Genomic DNA, 16,886 nt, shown 5'->3' with positions numbered 1-16,886 from the left:
CAGAGCAATTGATCAATCCCTGCTTGTATAAGCCCATCGACTTGAGCTGGTGTGGTGCTCACAAGCCCTCTCATGTTGCACTATTGGAGCACAGCCACAGGCCCTGTACACCCATGGTTGCCCCTTCCTCACCATGCCCCCTGCTCCAGACTGACCCCACAGTGGGGAGAAGGACCATGGACATGGCTGGACCCAGTGCCAGGCTGTCCCAGAGCCCTGAGATGCTCATCTGCTCTGGGTGATGCTGTGGGACCCACAGGCAAAGAGGCTTTGGAAGCCACCCACAGACACCCTTGGAGCATGTCATGGAGTGGCTCCAGTCCTGCTCTGCCGGATCCCTTGTGTGCCATGGAAATATGGGGTGGTAGGGCCACCGGAGCCCCTTGGAGGCTCAGCCATGCAACAGTGTGAGTGGGGCTGTTCCCCTTCCCTGTCCCAGGGCATATCCCAGCTTTGTGAGCTCACTGGGACTTTGCACTCCCTGCCATCCTCCTGGGGTACCCAGCTCCCAGAGCTGAGGCTTGGCCATGCAGCATTCCCTGGTGGGAAGTCAGCTGGCAGGTGAGGCTCTGGGAGTTTTGGGAAGCCTCTGCTCTGTCTGAGCCAGGTGAGAGGGTGCCGGCCTGGAGGCTGTAGGAGGGTAATGATTTTAGGGTGATTTGGGTGTAGGGCTACCCCTGCAGCATCACAGAGTGGGGCCACCCCATCCACTGAGGAACTCCCCATCCTTGAGTCAGGGGAATGCACTTCCAAAGGAAAGGGCTGGGATTTCGGTAAACCTGTTTGCCTGGTAGGTGAGGGAGAATGAGTGCCAGGGGATCTTCTGGCCTGTGGTGACATCATCCCCAAAACAGGCATCTGTGATGGGTGCTGCCCGCAGAAAACTAACTTTGCTCATATACACACCCAGAGCCGGGCACTCTGCGGGATGCCTGGAGCAGTCTGGCCCCGTGGTGGACAAGGACGTGTCCCTGGCTCCTGGTGCCCCTGAAGAGCCTGGAGCCGTGTTCCTCCCACTGCTGGTCCTGCCCACTAGTCCCCTACCCTGGCCGTGCCGCTACACTCCCGTCCTTGCAGGGCCGAGAGGGTTTTCAGCCCTGAGCCGGGCCGAGCCGGGGCAGCTGCTCCTGCCCGGGGAGAGGGAGAGGCCTCTGCTGTCTGCCGGTTACCGGGGCAGGGTGGGATGCGGTGGGGGAGCCCCGCGAGCGGGGGCGGCTGCTGGCGGTGACTAAGGCTCACGTGTGACGGGGAGTGGGGGAGAAGCAGCTCCAAGGCCTCTCGAACAGCTGAGGTGGGGCTCGGAAATGGGAAACCGGTGTCTTTTTGGGGTGCCTGAGGCTGGGGCAGCTCGTCCGGGTGGCGCTGGCTGTGCATCGAGGTGCTGCTCGGGGCGGGGCGTTTTTGCTGCGGAGCCAGCGCTTCGCGGGTGACTGGAGCATCGTAAAATGTGTGTGCGAGCCCCAAAATCTGGGAGAGCAGGGGCTGGAGGCGGGCGAGCGGCCGAGCAAAGCTGGGGGATGCTGAGCACTGCGGGGGCAGGCAGCGGGTGACGGACGCGGGGTCCCAGCCGCGGCTGCGGGAGGAGCGGCGCCGGGTCGGGGCTGCGGGGCCGCGTCTGGAGCCGGGGCGAGGCGGAGCATCCCCCGGCCGCTCCCCCCGGCCGGAGCCGCGGGGCCGGGGCGGGGAGCGCTGAGCGTCCTCCCCCGCGGGCCGGGGGGAGCGGGGCTGGGCCAGCCCCTGCGCCTGCCGCGCCATGGAGCGGAGCTGCGCCGGGCGGGAGCCGCAGCCCCGGCCCCAGCCCCAGCCCCTCGGTAAGGATCCGCGGCGGCACCGGGGCCGGTACCCGCTCCGGGGGGCGCCCGGGCCCCCTCCCTTGAGGCGGGGCCGCACGGAGTCGGGGTGCGGGATGCGGCCGAGGGGCTGCGGGATGGGGCCCGGGGGTGCGGGGTCTGCCGGGGGGTGCGGGATGCGGCCGGCGGTGCCGGCGGAGATGCGGCGGCCGGGTCCGCGGAATGCGGCGGAGCGGAGCGGGGCGGCGGCCCGGAGAGGCGGTGGAGGAGCCGGGGGGGGAGGGGGGGGGCAAACGCGCTGCCGGGGCCGGGGCGGCTTCCCGGGAGGGACAAAGCCCGGGCACGGCCCTTCCATCTTGGGGAGGGCCGTAGCGGCCCCGGCCCCGCCGCCGTGGGGGGTGCAAGGAGACTGCCCTTGGGGAGCCCCGAGGGTGGCGGCGCCGGCGCTGCCCCGGCTCGTCCCCGCCGGCCGGTGGGCGATGCCCCCTGTGGGAGGCACCCGCTGCCCCCCGCCCGGGGCCGCCCCCGCCCCGCCGCGTGGACTCGCGGCTCGTCCCGGCAGGGCCGGTCCCGCTGCCCCGGGATGAACCGGGGAGGGCGGCGGCGGCGGGGCCGTGCTCGGGGCCGGGGCCGGGGTTGGCGCTGCCTCCCGGGGCTCCAGCGCAGTGCTTGCTGTGACTAAGCAGAGCTCCGCGGCGAAGCCGCTTCCCACCGCGGGAGGAAGAGGAGAGGCGGCTCCCCTCCCCCTCGGCCCCAGTGCTCCATCGCCCACGGCCCGGGCCCGCGGAGAGGGAGGGATGGCTGCGGCTCCCGGCGGTGCTGAAAACCGGTGGCTCCTGCACCAACCGGCCGCGGGTCCTGGCATCACTGCCCGAACGACGCGTCCTGCGCCAGACATGTTGTCTGAGTCCCGCTCTCTGCCTGCGCCGCCTTCCCGCCCGCCGTGGCCTGCCCACTCGATGCTGTCGCTGCCCGGGGACCAGGGCTGGCTGCTCCCGCCTACCCTGGGCTCCCCGCACACCTGGGTGGGTCATTGGCTGCTCTACTGTGAGCACAGAATGGTGATGAAGGAGCGCGGGCAGCTTTGCACCATGTCCTCCTTCAGGGTCCATCCCTGACCTGTCCCATGTAGGTGACCTGCATGACCGGGCAGCGTGGGCTGCTCCCTGTCTTGCTGCCTAGAGCGGGTTGGATCCACCAGCAGGGATGGGATTTCAGTCTAGGGGCCAGGACCCACCATGGTGTGGGGCAGCCAGTGGCACCGGAGGCCAGAAACTCGTGAAGGGCAGCCAGGGCAGGGTGTGACCTGGGGAGCTGCCCAGGTGGGCAGAGGGATGCAGTGGACAGAGGGACAAGGGCCAAGGCAGGGAGCAGGTAGAGGTCTGTTTGTATCCAGGTTTCTCCCAGCTTCTCCAGCCCTTCTACCTTGGCACGGTGGAGAGGGAGGGTGAGCTGGTTGCCCGCCAGTGCCTGTGTTTGGGAGCAGCAGCTCGGGAGTTCTCCCAGTGCGGGAGCTGCTGCTGTGAAACCGTCAGAGCAACGTGATGCGACGTGCAGAGTGGTGATGTGACAGTCCCGTGGTGCCATGTCCAAAATAGTTAGCACAGCTCTCTCTCCTTGGAGGGCTCTGGGCAGGGTTGGGCAGCCCCACAGGCAGCCTGCTGGGAATGGACCTGGATCCTGCATGGCCCCAGCCCTGGTAGGTGCCACATCCATGTTGTGAGGCACAGGACCTGTTTTTTGGGGATACTGACCTGCTCCCCAAGGGGCTGGATGCTGGCAGGTGCAGAGCCCCATGCCCTGCCTTCCAGCCAGGTTTCTGTTTCCCAGCATGATGCTAGCAGACAGGTTTTCAGGAGCGTGGCTGGGCTGGCTGCCCTGGGCACTGGTGGACCGCCACATGGGTCGCCCCAAGGACGAGGGCACCTCCTGTCGCCACTGCCAGCGTGCCAGATGGATGGTGGGCAGGTGTTCCTGCCCCTGCCCTCGGGCTGTTTGGGGTTGCGCTGTGACCACAGCCACAGTTTGCTTTGGGGGTGCTGGGGCCAGCAGCAGCTCCAGCTCTTTCCTCTGCCTGTGTTTTAAACCCTGGAAACCCCCTGGCTCTGGCCTCACTCTCACCACGAGATCCCAAGTTCCCCTTGTTGCTCTCCAGCTCGGCATGTCACTGCTGGCTCGGAAGTGCTGCGGGAGCTCAATGATCTCTGACCTGGCCCAGGGGCTGGTGCAGTTCCCCCATGGCTGCCCCCCATATGCCTATCCCAGAGCCTTGGCAGGACACGAGCCCTGGGAAAGAGGGCTGGATATGCCTCTTTCTCCTGCCTGGCACCTGGTTATGTCCTCCCAGGGGCCCTGCTGCCTGCCCCCTCCTGCCTGCTCCAGCCTGTCCCCGGAGGCCTGTCCCCCAAAGCGGGGCTGTGGGCAGTGGTGGGGCACCGTGGGCTGAAGCCCAGCCAGCTGCCAGCTGTGTTTCACTGGCTCCAAGCTGGCGGGGAGAGGAGCCAGCCATGGGTGACAGTGCCCGTGTGCCTGGGGACAGGCTGCAGGTGGCTGTCCCCATTCTAGGCAGGGTGTCATTGCTGATGGCGGCTGCCAGGGTGGCACTGGCCACCCCCGAGGTGGGGGCTGCTGGCATTGCCCATGGCTCCCTGCCCAGGCATGTGAGCTGTCACTGAGGGTGCGTGTCAGTGCTGTGCCTGCAGACAGGACACAGTGGGGACGTGTTGGGAATGTGCTGTGGACGTGCCAGGGATGTGTCAGGAGCGCTTGCTCACTGTCCCTGTCATCCAGGTGTGAGTGTTGCTGCAGCACAGGGGAATCCCAGGAGCTGGGTGGGACAGGGCAGGGCTGAGCTCCAAGGCACATCTGAATGTTGAGGCGGGGGTGGGATCAGGGGCAGCACTGGGGCTTGGAGCACCTCCAGGGCTTGAAGCATCCCGGTGCATCCCACAGTGCTCTGGTGGCCTCAGAGTGGCCACCAGCACCCACAGAGCAATCCCTGCCCTGGAGCCACGGCTGATTTCCTGCTCTGCACCAGGACCTGCTGGGACAAGAGACCCAGGGACTCATTCCCGTGGGGCTGCTGTCAAGGCGGGGGAGGCAGCTGGGCACAACTGCACCAGGAAGGGCCCAAGGGTGTATTGTGCACATGGATGTCCCCACGGGCTGTGGGGAGCAGCCCTGCAGGGCCAGCAGTGGCTCTTGGGGCTGGCCTCAAGGTCTTGTCCTTGGCACAGCAGGGACTGGTGCAATGGCCAGGGTGGCTGGGCGCTGTGACACCAGCACCTTTGGGTGGTTTAGCAGTGGTCACCGATGACCTCCACTGCACCACCAGCCCTGCTCTCCTGGCCCTTGGGGCAGGGGTGGGCCCTGGCTGATGACCCCTGCCCTGCTGGGCGCTGCACGAGGAGCTGTGGAGCGGAAACACAAGGATACGGAGCTGGGGGGAGCTGAGGTGACATCAGGAGGGTGCCCCCCTGATCTTATGGGCAGTGCCCTGCAGGGGTGTACGGCAGACAGTTAATGAGGGCCGCTGGTCCGAGCAGTGCCCGTGGGCCTCGATGTGCTCTCGCTTCACGGCACCGGGGATCTGCCTCCGCCTGGCTGAGCATCCCTTGCCATGTGCTGGTCGAGGAACTGTGCTGTGCCGGGCACTGCCGGGCTGGAGGTGCCGCTGGTGCTCGGTGGCACAGGCACCAGTGCCAAAGGGACCCATAGGAGGAGCAGGATGAGCTGGGTGATGCGGCGTTGAGGGCAGCACCTCGCCCTGTGCTGGGCACGGCACCGTCCCGGTGGCAGCAGTGGGGCCGGTGCCATGCAGGCTCGCCCGGGCTGGGTGCTGCGGGGCAGCCGTGCTTGTGTGTCTGGGGGAACCAGAGCTAATCCTTGTGGAATGCCCTGGCTGGGGGAGAGGGGACGCCCGCGCCGCTTGGGCGCAGGCAGCGTTGGGTTTCAGGGCAGCTGCCGTGCTGGAGCAGCGACAGGGACAGATGGCGGCAGGGCTGGCCCTGCCCCACGTTGGGGGTCTTGGCTGGGCCTGGAGGTCTTGGCCGTGCCCACAGCCCTGCCCTGGCCACAGGTGTTGTTGTCTCTCTGGCCAGTGGGGCAGGGCAGATCCTGCCCAGGGCTCTGTGCCTGGCTGTGTGGGGTGGCAGGAGGCACCCACTGTCCCCTGCCAGTGCTCCCCACATGTCCAGGGCTCTCTGAGGTATTTCCATCTGCTCAGGGGATCAGCCTGGCCTTGATGCTTTCGCTCAGCCCTCTGGGCAGCACTTGGCTGTGCCACCACAGTGGTCCCAGGGTCACCCCTCCCAACTGGCACACACGTGGTGACACTGCAGGTGCCATCCTGGGACCTGGCACCTGGGAGCTGCCAAGCCCTGCTGCCTATGGATGCCCATCTGGGGCAGCCCTGGGGGGACAGAGCAGGGGACCCCCCAGTCCCAGCCCCTCATCAGACCGCTGGCTGCCTTGCAGGGTGCAGTGCTGGGGACATGGGATGTGCAGGATCAGGGCCAGGGGATGGGCCGGCTTCCTGCGGCAGAAAATACCCGGAAGGTCGGCGGGGCGGCCAGGGCTGGCTGTGTCCCGGGCTGGCTGTGTCCTCACAGAGTCCAGGGTGGAGGAACCCTGTTAACACAGTCCTGGCCTTGGGGGCTGCAGCAGCACCCCCAGCCCCTCTCTGGGGACCAGGGGACCAGGAGACCTGGGGTGTGCCCATGCTGTCAGTGCAGGGGGCTGGCAATGCCTCTCTGGGTAGCCTGGGCTGACCCTGGCTTGGAGTGCTCCAGCATGGGATGGGTAAGAAGCCATGGGGTGGGTGAGGAGCGGCGCCGGCTGTGTTTGCAGAGCCCACACTTTGCCCCTCGCTGAGGGTTGTGGAGAGCTCTGCAAACACGGCTGAGCCGGCGCGTGACATCAGCTGGTGGTGGGTGCTGCTCGCTGGGGTTCTGCCATCCCCCCTGCAGCTGGGGGCTCGCTCTGCAGTGGTGCCCAGCGGGCTGGAGCGGTGTGTCCTGGGATGGCTCTGGCATCATTCCGGCCAGGAGTGTTGGTGCCGCCGCTGCGTGGGGGTTGGAGTTGGGATCCTGGCAAGTACTGAAGGGTTTGTTTGCAAAGGGCTGATAATGGGGGCCGGGGGAGTCACCACCACTGTTGTCACTGCAGACACTTCCGTCACCACTTCTACAGAGGGCACGTGCTGTGGCATTGCCAGGCGCTGGCACCGTGTTGGGGTGTGCTCAGGGCTCCCTCGGGTTGCCTGGGGGGCATCCAGAACGGGGGTGATCCCCCGGGCTGCCCCACGGCCGGCCCCACGCGGGGAGGGGGCTCTGTCTGGCGGCCTCGTGTGCATTCCTGGGCCATGAGTTCATGGCTGCGGGTCCGTGGCTCGATGGGGGCCGTGGGCTGTCACGGTGACGCCACGGCCCGCGCCCATCCTGCCTCCGGCTGAGCTGTCTGTGCCGCGGAAGCGCTCGACGTCCTCGTCCCCCCGGGGAGAGCTGCAGGGGAATGTGGGGTCCCTGTGCCCATGGGAGGGTCTCTGGCCCCGTGTCCCCCCACGGCAGGGCCAGGCGGCAGCTGCCAGGGGATGAAGGGCAGCTTTGTGGTGGCAGTGCCTGGCGGAGCCCGGCTGTCCCTCTGTGCATTGTGTGCCCAGCGCCTGGCACCCGCCGCGGGTGCCCCCCAGGATCGGGGCAGCAGCAGCAGGGCTGAGGTGGGATCCCACTGCCCTCCCCGGCCTTGCTCCTGAGGGCTGTGTTTGGGGGGGACAGGGCTGTGCCCCTCTGAGGGCTGTGTTTTGGGGGGATGGGGCTGCCCAGTTTAGTGACCGCGTGTTCTGCTCTGCTCCTCTTGCAGGGAAGCCACCATCCCCGATGGGAGACAGCATCCCCCCACCCTCCGCACTGCCCCCTTCACCTGGGGATGCCCTGCAGGGAGACCGCAGCCCCCCTCAGCGTGACCGACGCGGCCCTCCAGATGTCATCCCCTCGGAAAAGACCGTCCCACCCATCCCTGCAGCCATCCCCCCCTCTGAAAAGATTGTCTCGCCCGTCCCTGCAGCCATGCCCCCCTCGCGGCGGCCCGGCTGCCCCCCGGCTGTGATGCCCCCCTCTGAGAGCAGCCCCCCTCAGCGTGACCGACCCAGCCCTCCAACTGCAGCACTGTCAGGACAGCCTGTACCTCCCAGCCCTGCAACTCTGGTTCCCTCAGCACAGAGTGTCCCCCCCCAGTGCGACTGGTCCCCCCCCGGGCCCCCCAAGCCCCCTGGGACAGAGCACCCCAAAGAAGAGGCACTGCCCCATGCCACTGGCCAGCCTGTCCCCGTCCACGCTGCCGCCCCTTGCTCGGCAGAGACACCGCCCCACGGGAGCCAGCCCCCAGCCCCAGCTGCCGCTGAAGGGGCTCCTCCTGATGCCAGGAGCTCCCTGGGTGCCGCAGCCGGGCCCTCGAAAGATGTGACCCCCCGCAGCAACCGCCCCTCACCGTCTCCTGCTGCCAGCCCCCGACCCAAGCAAGGTGGGTGCCAGGAGGTTGTGGTGCTCCAGTGATGCTGCACCCTGTGAGCACCACTGGATGCCTGGTGGAGCTGGGTGCTACCCTGACAGTGTTTCCCCTCTGCAGATGCCCAGAAAGCCCAGGCAAGGCACAAGCAGGCAAAAGAGCGGCGTGAGGAACGGGCCAAGTACCTGGGTATGGGGCTGGGAGGGAAAGTGGATGGGGGGGAGGCAGGGACTAAGGAGCTTTGCTGGGTCATGGGCAATCCCATTAGCTGTGATGAGCTGAGCCCAGGCGGACACGGTGGTGCTGGCAGCTTTGCCCACCAGGCACACCACTGATTCCCCAGCACACTGCTGACCCCTGGGCACACCACTGACCCCCCGGCACACCACTGACCCCCAGGCAGGCCACTGACCCACCAACACACTGTTGCTCCCTGCTCTGGATATTCCCCGGGTCTGTGCAGGTGCCACCAGCCTGGTGCCCAGCTCTGTCATGTGCAGGCAGCCCCAGGCAGCCCCACAGTGGCTGGGGGCAGCGGGCGAGTGGGGCCCCTGCGTCGCGCATGGGGCCTCCTTGTCCCTGCGCTCTTTCCACCCTCATTCCCCCATTGTTCACCGCGCGGCTCGGCGGGCTCCTGGCGGGCTCCCGGCCTCCCTTTTGTCCTGGCCCAAACCCCTCCCTCGCCGGCCGGCCAGCCGGCCGTGATGCTGCCTGCCCCGCAAGCCCGGCCGCGTGCCCTGGCCGCAGCCAGCCTGTGGCCCCACACCACCGGCATGGGCATGCGGTCCCATCACGGGGCTGCCCAAGGCTGTGCCTCCGGTGCGATCCCGCTGCCCCCCACAGCTGCCAAGCGGGTGCTATGGCTGGAGAAGGAGGAGAAGGCCCGACTGCTGCGGGAGAAGCAGCTGGAGGAGCGGCGCAAGCGGCTGGAGGAGCAGCGGCTGCGAGCGGAGAAGCGCCGGGCGGTCCTGGAGGAGCGGCAGAGGCAGAAGCTGGAGAAGAATAAGGTGGGGATGGGGATGGGTATCATGGGTGCAGTGGACAGAGGGCTGGGGCAGCACATGGATTGCAGTCCCTGAGGAGTCCTCATGGCTCCATCAGTCCTTTCAGGAGATGCTTCATGAGCCCTTCGGGAGCTGCCCACTGTGCCCATCCTCTGCTGCCCCTCCTTCATGGTGCAGAGCTTGCACCGTGCCCAGCTCCTTGGCACGTGTGCCCTGGCCAGGGCAGGCATCACCGTCCTGTCTCCCTCCAAGCACCAAGCATCCCCATTGCTGCAATGGCCTCATGCTGGGAGGCTCTGGCTGGCCCCAGCCCCACTCCTGCAGCCACCGGGCTCAGCCTGTCCCTCTCCCTCGGGCAGGAGCGCTATGAGGCAGCAATCCAGCGGTCGGTCAAGAAGACGTGGGCAGAGATCCGGCAGCAGCGGTGGTCCTGGGCTGGGGCCCTGCACCACGGCTCCCCTGCGCACAAGGACGGTGAGTGCCGGGCGGGGCACAGGCACCTGGGACCCTGTGGCTCTGACGGCAGTGAGGGCAGCTGGGCATCTCTCTGCCAACCCTCAAACCCAGCTCAGCCCCACTTGGTGGGGTCATGCTGCCATCACTCTGGGCTGTGCTGGGGACTGATGGGGTGCTGTGGCTGTTCCCTGCTCCTGTGGGGCTATGTGTAAGCTGGAGGCTGTGTGTCACAGTCCCTGTTCCACTCAGGGACCTGCGTGGGGACAGCCCTGGCTGCCTCAGCATGCCATGGCCATGCTGCCAGGTCTCCAGCAGCCATGAAGAGCCCCTGGCCCCAGGGGCTGTGGAGCTGCATAAGGCCTCTGCGAGCTCTGGTTGGGGTCTGTGCTGCGGCGTGTCCCCTTGTTCCCCAGCTGGGTGGGGGCAGTGTTTGGCCCCTCCAGGTCCAGTGTGGGGGTGACCGTGGCTGTATATGTGGCTGCAGAAGCTGGTCCTGCTCCTTGGGGGCTTCTCAGGGACACCCTGCACGATTCAGCACTTGGACATGTCTCCACTGTCCCCTGACTGCTGTGCTGTGCTGTGCTGGCAGGTGCTAGCACTCTCTGGTATGGATGGTGACATAGAGGGGAGCGCTGTGTATTTGGGAACTGTCTGGCCTTCATGTGCCATGGGGCAGCTGTTGTGGCCCCGGCTGTAGCTGGCCAGACTGTGTACAGGTGTTGTGTTCCTGGCTGTACCTGACCGGGCTGTGTACAGGTGTTGTGTGCCAGGTTGCGCGTACTGGCACGGTGTGCCCAGTGCCATGTGTGTGCAGGTGTTGCGTGCCCGGCTGTACCTGGCTGGGCTGTGCGTACAGGCTTCATGTTCTGAGTACACCTGTCTCGGTGCTGTGTGTGCCACTGTGGCTCATGGCACACTCGGGGGCAGCCCCTTGTGTCTGTGGTGCAGCACCTGGCAGGGTCTGGCAAGGGGACACCTTCCCCTGCCACCTCCCATTGGGATGTGCCGCTGGAGCTGCTGCCAGCTGTCACTCACCATCTCCCGCCTCCACCGCCCCTGAGCTTCCCTGACTGTTTTGTCCAGAGGAGCCCGGCCAGGGTGGGGAGATCCCAGCTACTTGTGGAGGTGCTGCCAGCCACCAGCACTGTCCTGGCAGTGCCGTAGTGACCCAGCACTGGTATGATGTTGTCTCGTGTCTGTCTGGACCTGCTGCCCTCACCCTGCTCCCCCAGGGTGGATGCTCGCCTGGTGCTGCCGAGGTCCCCGGCCACCCACTCCCGATTCCCAGGACTGTGTTTGGGAAGACTGTTGTAGCGGGGCCTGGGAGCCGCCCTGGCTCTCTGAGGATGAGATCCCTGCATGACCCCAGCATGACCCTGCAGGGTTCAGACACTGCCATACTGAATGCCAGTGCTGTGTGTTGTGTCCCCAGATGGCAGTATCTCCTCTGACCCCACTCTCTGCTGTGTCCCAGAGTCCAGCATCTCCTGCCCCAGTCTGTGCCATGTCACTGGATTCCAGCATCTCCTGTCCCAGTCTGTGCCATGTCCCCAGACTCCAGCATCTCCTGTCTCATTCTATGTCATGTTCCTGGATTCCAGCATCTCCTGCCCCAGTCTGTGCCATATCCCTGGATTCTAGCATCTCCTACCCCGTTCTATGCTGTGTCCCTGGACTCCAGCATCTCCTGCCCCAGTCTGTGCCATATCCCTGGATTCTAGCATCTCCTACCCCATTCTATGCTGTGTCCCCGGACTCCAGCATCTCCCCTGGTCCTTCCACTTCCGCCCCAGTGCCCTGGCACGGCCGTGCATGCTGCATGTGGGGGGCCTGGCCCCGGCCCCGGGACCTTAATGCCCTTGTGTCTTTTCCCTCCTCCAGGTGCGAGCCGGTGCTCGGTGTCCGCTGTAAACCTCCCCAAACACGTCGACTCTATAATCAACAAGCGGCTCTCCAAATCCTCCGCCACCCTCTGGAACTCTCCCAGTAGAAGTAAGAGCCCTTTGCGTTTGCCCCAGCGCAGGGGGCACAGCCCGGCCCCCGCCCAGCGCTGGGGACCCCCGAGGCCAGGGTCCCCCATCCCCAGGTGTCCGCGGAGAGAGGAGAAGCCGTTTGCTGTTTGCGGGAGGAGGCTGGAACCGGCCGGTGGCTCCTTGAGGCTGTGTGGGCTGGGAGGAGAAGAAAGAAGAGGAGGAGGAATGGCTGGGTGGTGGCAGCCCCGTGGGGCGCCAGGACGGGGATGGGAGCCTGGCTCCCTGCTTCAGGGCAGCTCCAGTGGGTGCCGGTGCACCCACAGAGGGGCTGCCTGTCACTGGCCCTGCTGGGGCTGGGCACAGTGCCGGTGTCCCCACAGGCTCCTGGGGCTGGGTGCCACAGAGCTCTGTGGCCATGGTGCTGCAAGGTCGTCCTGGCCCTGGGAGTGCTGCCCAGGGCTGCAGCCATGCCGGAGGGATGTGTCCAACAGAGGGATGTGTCCAGTGCCGGGGCTGCTGTTGTGTTTCGGGGTTGCCTGGCGATGGGCGCCTTCCCGGATGGGTATAAATAGCCAGAGCAGCTGACGCCGGTGGCTGCGGTGACGCAGGCAGCTCCCACCGCCCTGTGCTGGGGCTCAGCCCAGGGACAGGCACCTGGGGGCTGTCAGCAGTGCCCGGGTGGGAGCAGCATCTCCCTGGGCCGGTGCCAGACCTGCCATCCTGTCCCCCCGCAGCACCCATGGCTTTGTGCTCTCCCCTCCCGGCAGCCGGTGCTGCCCCTGGCATGATGCCCAGTGGAGAGGGGCAGAGGGGCCCTGTCTCCATGGGTGCTTCCCATGCGCCGTGGGGTGTTTGGTGACACGTGCTGCAGGGCAGCCGGTGGCAGCCCTGTGCCCATCTGAGCCAGCTGTGTGGTCGGGCATCGCCGTTCCGTGAGTGCTGTGAGCCTGGTCTGGCTCCTGGGGCATGCTTGGTGATTCAGCACAGCTCCCGCGGGATGAGGGCACACTGTGGGGCAGCTGGCACGTGCCAGAGCCTTGGTCACACAGGGCAGGAGCACAGAGGGATGCCATTGCTGGGCACAAGGAGAGGGCAGAGTGGAAGGGCTGCTGTCATCAGCGTGGCACCCAGCACCACTGGTACACGGTGACTGTGGTGTCCACAGGACACAGGGATCCCACTGTCATCATGCCACAGCGCCGTCGCACAGGTGCCCAGCCGCCCGCGCATGCTTGGGCCCGCATGACCCTTCATCCTGCTCAGCTGTGTGAGGCAGTGGGGACCCTTCCAGCTGCCTGGGGTCGTGGGGACCCCTCCCCAGCACGTCCAAGCTCTGGGCATTCCTGAAACTGTGCATGCGCCATGGTACTGCTGCAGACACATGGCTGCTCCCTCCCAGCGGTGGCAGGACTGGGGTCTGAAGGTTTGTGGCGCACTAATGGCCCCTGTTCCTCCCCAGACCGGAGCCTGCAGCTGAGCCCGTGGGAGAGCAGCATCGTGGACCGGCTGATGACGCCCACCCTGTCCTTCCTTGCGCGCAGCCGGAGCGCTGTGACGCTGGCTGGGAATGGCAAGGAGCAGGGTGAGCCCCCGGGGGTCAGGGACACCCGGGTCCTGGCACAGGCAGGGAACCGGGATGAGGGAGTCTGTAGTCAGTGGGGAGCTGGAATTGGTGCTGGCTCTGTCCTGACCATGGTCACTCCTCTCCCAGTGCCTGTGTGTCCCCGCTCAGCCTCTGCCAGCCCCCTCAGCCCCTGCCACAACCACCGCCTGCCACACCGCTGCTGGGAGCGCCGGAAGGCGGCCGCTGCCAGCCCTGATGTGACGCCGCGCCGCAGGACCGAGCCCTCGCCCGTGAGTGCCACCTCCCACGGGACCCTGGGTGCCAGGGCAGCTGTGGGACACAGCGTGGCTTCCGGCCGAGCCCAGCACCCAGCGCTGACACCATTTCTGTCTGTCCTTGGCCGGGGCAGAAGAAGAAGGAGAAGAAGGAGAAGGATCGGGACAACGCCAAGGAGCGCAGTGCCCTGTCCCGTGAGCGCAGCCTCAAGAAGCGGCAGGCACTGCCGGCAGCACAGCCCCGGCTCCTGCCTGCGGCTGACAGCAGGTCAGGACCTCCTACCCCGAGGCTTCCCAGCCCCTGACCCCACCCGGGGGCTGCCCCAGCCCCACTAACACGGTCTGTTGCTCTGTTTGCAGCCCTGGCCCCAAGAACCGTCCCTCATCCCCTGCCATTCCCAAGAACCGTCCCTCGTCGCCTGCCACCCCCAAGAACCGTCCCTCATCCCCTGCCACCCCCAAGAACCGTCCCTCGTCCCCTGCCACCCCCAAGGCCCGGCCGGCGTCCCCCAGCCCGGCCCTCAGCTCTCCCCACAAGCCACCCCTGCCTCGAAGTGCCCATTCCTCCCCCAAGGTGCGGGCCAGGGCCCGGGAGGAGCGGGGGGAGCAGGAGAGCCAGGCGAAGGTGCGGGAGAGGATGGAGGAGGAGCGGGGTCTGGCACCCGCGGCCCTTCCTGAGCCCCCCAAGGTGTCCGCAGAGCCGACAGCAGGTGGGTACAGTGTGGCCAGGGAAGCCGTGAGGCTGGGAGAAGCCAGAGCAGCCCTGACGCTGCCTGCCTCCCCCAGCACACCCAGTCCCTACGGCCCCCAGCCCTGTGCCGGCCAGCCCCCCAGCCAGACCCTCCGCCGGCACCACGGACCGGGAGGAGGCTGCCCGGCTGTTGGCAGAGAAGCGACGCCAGGCCCGGGAGCAGCGGGAGCGGGAGGAACGGGAGCGCCGGGAGCAGGAGGAGCAGGAGAGGTGGGTGTTATCCCCCTAGCCCCCAGCCCTGGCCTCCTGCCGTGCTAAGGGCTCCCTCCCCGCAGGCGGGCGCAGGAGGAGCGGGCGCAGCGGGCGGCCGAGGAGCAGAGCCGGCGGGGGGCCCTGGCACGGCAACGGGAGGAGGAGCGGCGGCTGCAGGAGGAACGAGAGGCCCAGGAGAGAGCCCGAGCAGAGCGAGAGGAGATGGAGCGGCTGCAGAGACAGGTTGGGGTGACAGGGTGTGGGGGAAAGGGGCTGCAGGGGATGGGGGGACAAAGGCAGGGATGGAGGGGGAAGGCAGGGATGTTCTTCTGGGGGATGAATGGGTGAGAACCAGCCCAGCGCCTCAAGGCCCAGCGTGGCAGGAGAGAACATGGGGCAGGGCTGTGCTGAGCTGTCCAGGCAGCACATCCCATCAGTCCCTGCCCTGGTCCTTGCCCCATCCCATCCCTCCCTGTCGCATCTCATCCATTCCCCCTCTGCTGTGACACAGAAGGAAGAGGCCGAGGCCAGGGCACGCGAAGAGGCTGAGCGGCAGCGCCTGGAGCGGGAGAAGCACTTCCAGCGTGAGGAGCAGGAGCGGCTGGAGAGGAAGAAGGTGAGGGTGGGGGGCTCCTCCAGGCAGGGGCACAGCAGGTTTTTCCCTGGAAGGGATCCTGCCTGGCACCAGGGGCAGATCTGGGTGGCCAGGGCCCCTCTGTGAGCCCCTCTGTGACTGCAGCGCCTGGAGGAGATCATGAAGAGGACGCGCAAGTCGGATGCAGCAGACACCAAGGTGGGAGCCTGTCAACTGTCCCGGGGCACAGGGAACTTGGGGCACTCTACAGAGCCCTCCTGCCCCTGCCCGCAGACCCTCACAGCTCTCCTGTCCCTGCAGAAGAAGGAGGACAAGAAGGTGGTGAATGGGAAAGCAGCTGAGCAGGAAGATATCCCAGGTGTGTGGGCACTCCAGGATCCTACTTCCCCCAGCCATGGTCTGGTCTGGGCCATGGCTGAGCCAGGTTCTGCCATGTCCTCAGGCCGCGAGAAGCACCTGGGGCCAATCCCGAAGGCAGAGGAGCTCCCGGAGACAGAGACCCCAAGTGCAGGGACACCAGGGGGAACGAAGGCCTTGGTGGGCGAGGGGCTGCAGCCAAGGTGAGCACGGGGACACTGGGGGTGCCGGGGGGCAGCGGGGCTGGGGCTGAGCCCAGCCCTCCCATCCCGCAGCTCCAAGGAGGCAGCGGCCCTGGTGAATGGCGTGCAGCCCAGCAAGCACGAGAACGGCTTCTCGGGCACCGAGGGCTCCAAGGAGCTGCGGGATCTCTCCCACAACGGTGGTAGCCCCGGCAGCATCATCCCCTTTGGTGACAAGGAGCCTTTCCTCAAGCAGGCCGTGGTGAAGCCCCCGCAGGTGACAGGTGAGCAGCGGGAGGGGTGTGGGGGGACGGCGCTGTGCGTACCTCAGGCTCACACTGCTCTCCCCACCCGCAGAGGTGCTGTGAGGGCCTGGCCGATGTTCCCAGGGGCCACTGCCCGTGCCGTGACCCCGGCGGCGGCCCATGCAGACCCGTAGCTGTCATCAGAACACGACCCTTGCTGCTCCTCCCGGGCGCCCGGGGGCTGTGGGACCCCGGCAAGGACGCCTGGCTCCTCTCTTTGTTCTCGTTTTTATTTCGTTTTGTTGGGTTTTTTATTTTAAATATGCACCTTATCAGACTGACAGCCCACCCTCGCAGCCTGCCGGAGCCGCCCCAGACGTGTGGTGTAATGATGTAGTTATTTAACTCGCTGGGTACAACGTCTGTGAATACTGTAAATAGAGCCGGCCGGGCGTGGGGATGCTCTGCGGGGCTCGGGGAGGTGGGGGTCACAGCTCCCTGTCCCCACATTCCCCCGCATGTCCGTGTGTCCGGTGTCCCCGGGCCCGGCCGGCACCACGCTGCTCTGTGCCCTTGTGACAGTGTTATGCATCCAGACAACCTTTGACAACAATTAAAAGTGGACAATGCCCTCGGCGTGCCTCTCTGAGTCCGGGGAGGGGACTGGGCGGGTCCGTGCCCGCGCCTCGGTGCTGGGCAGGGCAGGGCAGGGCAGAACAGGGCTGGGCGCTCTGCCGGCCCCCACAGCAGCGGGGCAGCTTCGCCCCCGCGCCCGGCCGAGCCCCCAGCGCTGCCCACTCCATCAGCTCCGTCCCGGCGATGGGCGTGAGCGGCCTCATCCCTGCGGTCCCACCTGCAAGCAGGGCCCTGTCCGAGGGCTGCCCCTCCCCTCCCGGGCCCTCAGGAGCCGCACGTGGGACAAACCGGGAGCCCGCACCGTTAGGGCTGGACGAGAGAGGCCCCGGAAGGCCCCTTCGGCGAGGAACCGCGCCGCGCCC

General features: G+C 66.9%; 1 protein-coding gene across 8 annotated transcripts; it reads left to right on the top strand.

The window, feature by feature from the left end:
• Nucleotides 1–1,207: 1,207 nt before the first annotated feature.
• Nucleotides 1,208–16,519, top strand: MAP7D1 (MAP7 domain containing 1). 8 transcript variants are annotated; one of them, XM_048327221.1, is made up of 18 exons: nt 1,208–1,291; nt 7,650–8,309; nt 8,415–8,483; nt 9,138–9,301; nt 9,658–9,772; nt 11,636–11,746; nt 13,187–13,309; nt 13,439–13,581; nt 13,701–13,834; nt 13,927–14,276; nt 14,353–14,527; nt 14,593–14,752; nt 15,021–15,125; nt 15,249–15,302; nt 15,378–15,462; nt 15,547–15,664; nt 15,737–15,927; nt 16,001–16,519. In XM_048327221.1, the coding sequence occupies exons 2-18, from the start codon at nt 7,667–7,669 to the stop codon at nt 16,009–16,011; spliced, it is 2,751 nt and encodes a 916-aa protein (XP_048183178.1). In that variant the 5' UTR covers nt 1,208–1,291; nt 7,650–7,666; the 3' UTR covers nt 16,012–16,519. The 8 variants fall into 8 exon arrangements, with proteins under 8 accessions (XP_048183178.1, XP_048183180.1, XP_048183176.1 ...); XM_048327223.1 differs by lacking the exon at nt 1,208–1,291 and adding an exon at nt 1,299–1,447; XM_048327219.1 differs by lacking the exon at nt 1,208–1,291 and adding an exon at nt 1,701–1,811 and having other exon boundaries at nt 13,704–13,834; nt 15,405–15,462.
• Nucleotides 16,520–16,886: the final 367 nt, after the last annotated feature.

This window comes from Corvus hawaiiensis, chromosome 23 (genome assembly GCF_020740725.1).
Source record: "Corvus hawaiiensis isolate bCorHaw1 chromosome 23, bCorHaw1.pri.cur, whole genome shotgun sequence".
Lineage (NCBI taxonomy): Eukaryota > Metazoa > Chordata > Aves > Passeriformes > Corvidae > Corvus > Corvus hawaiiensis.
Note: the sequence above shows the minus strand (reverse complement) of the source record. Positions and strands in the feature narration are given on the sequence as shown.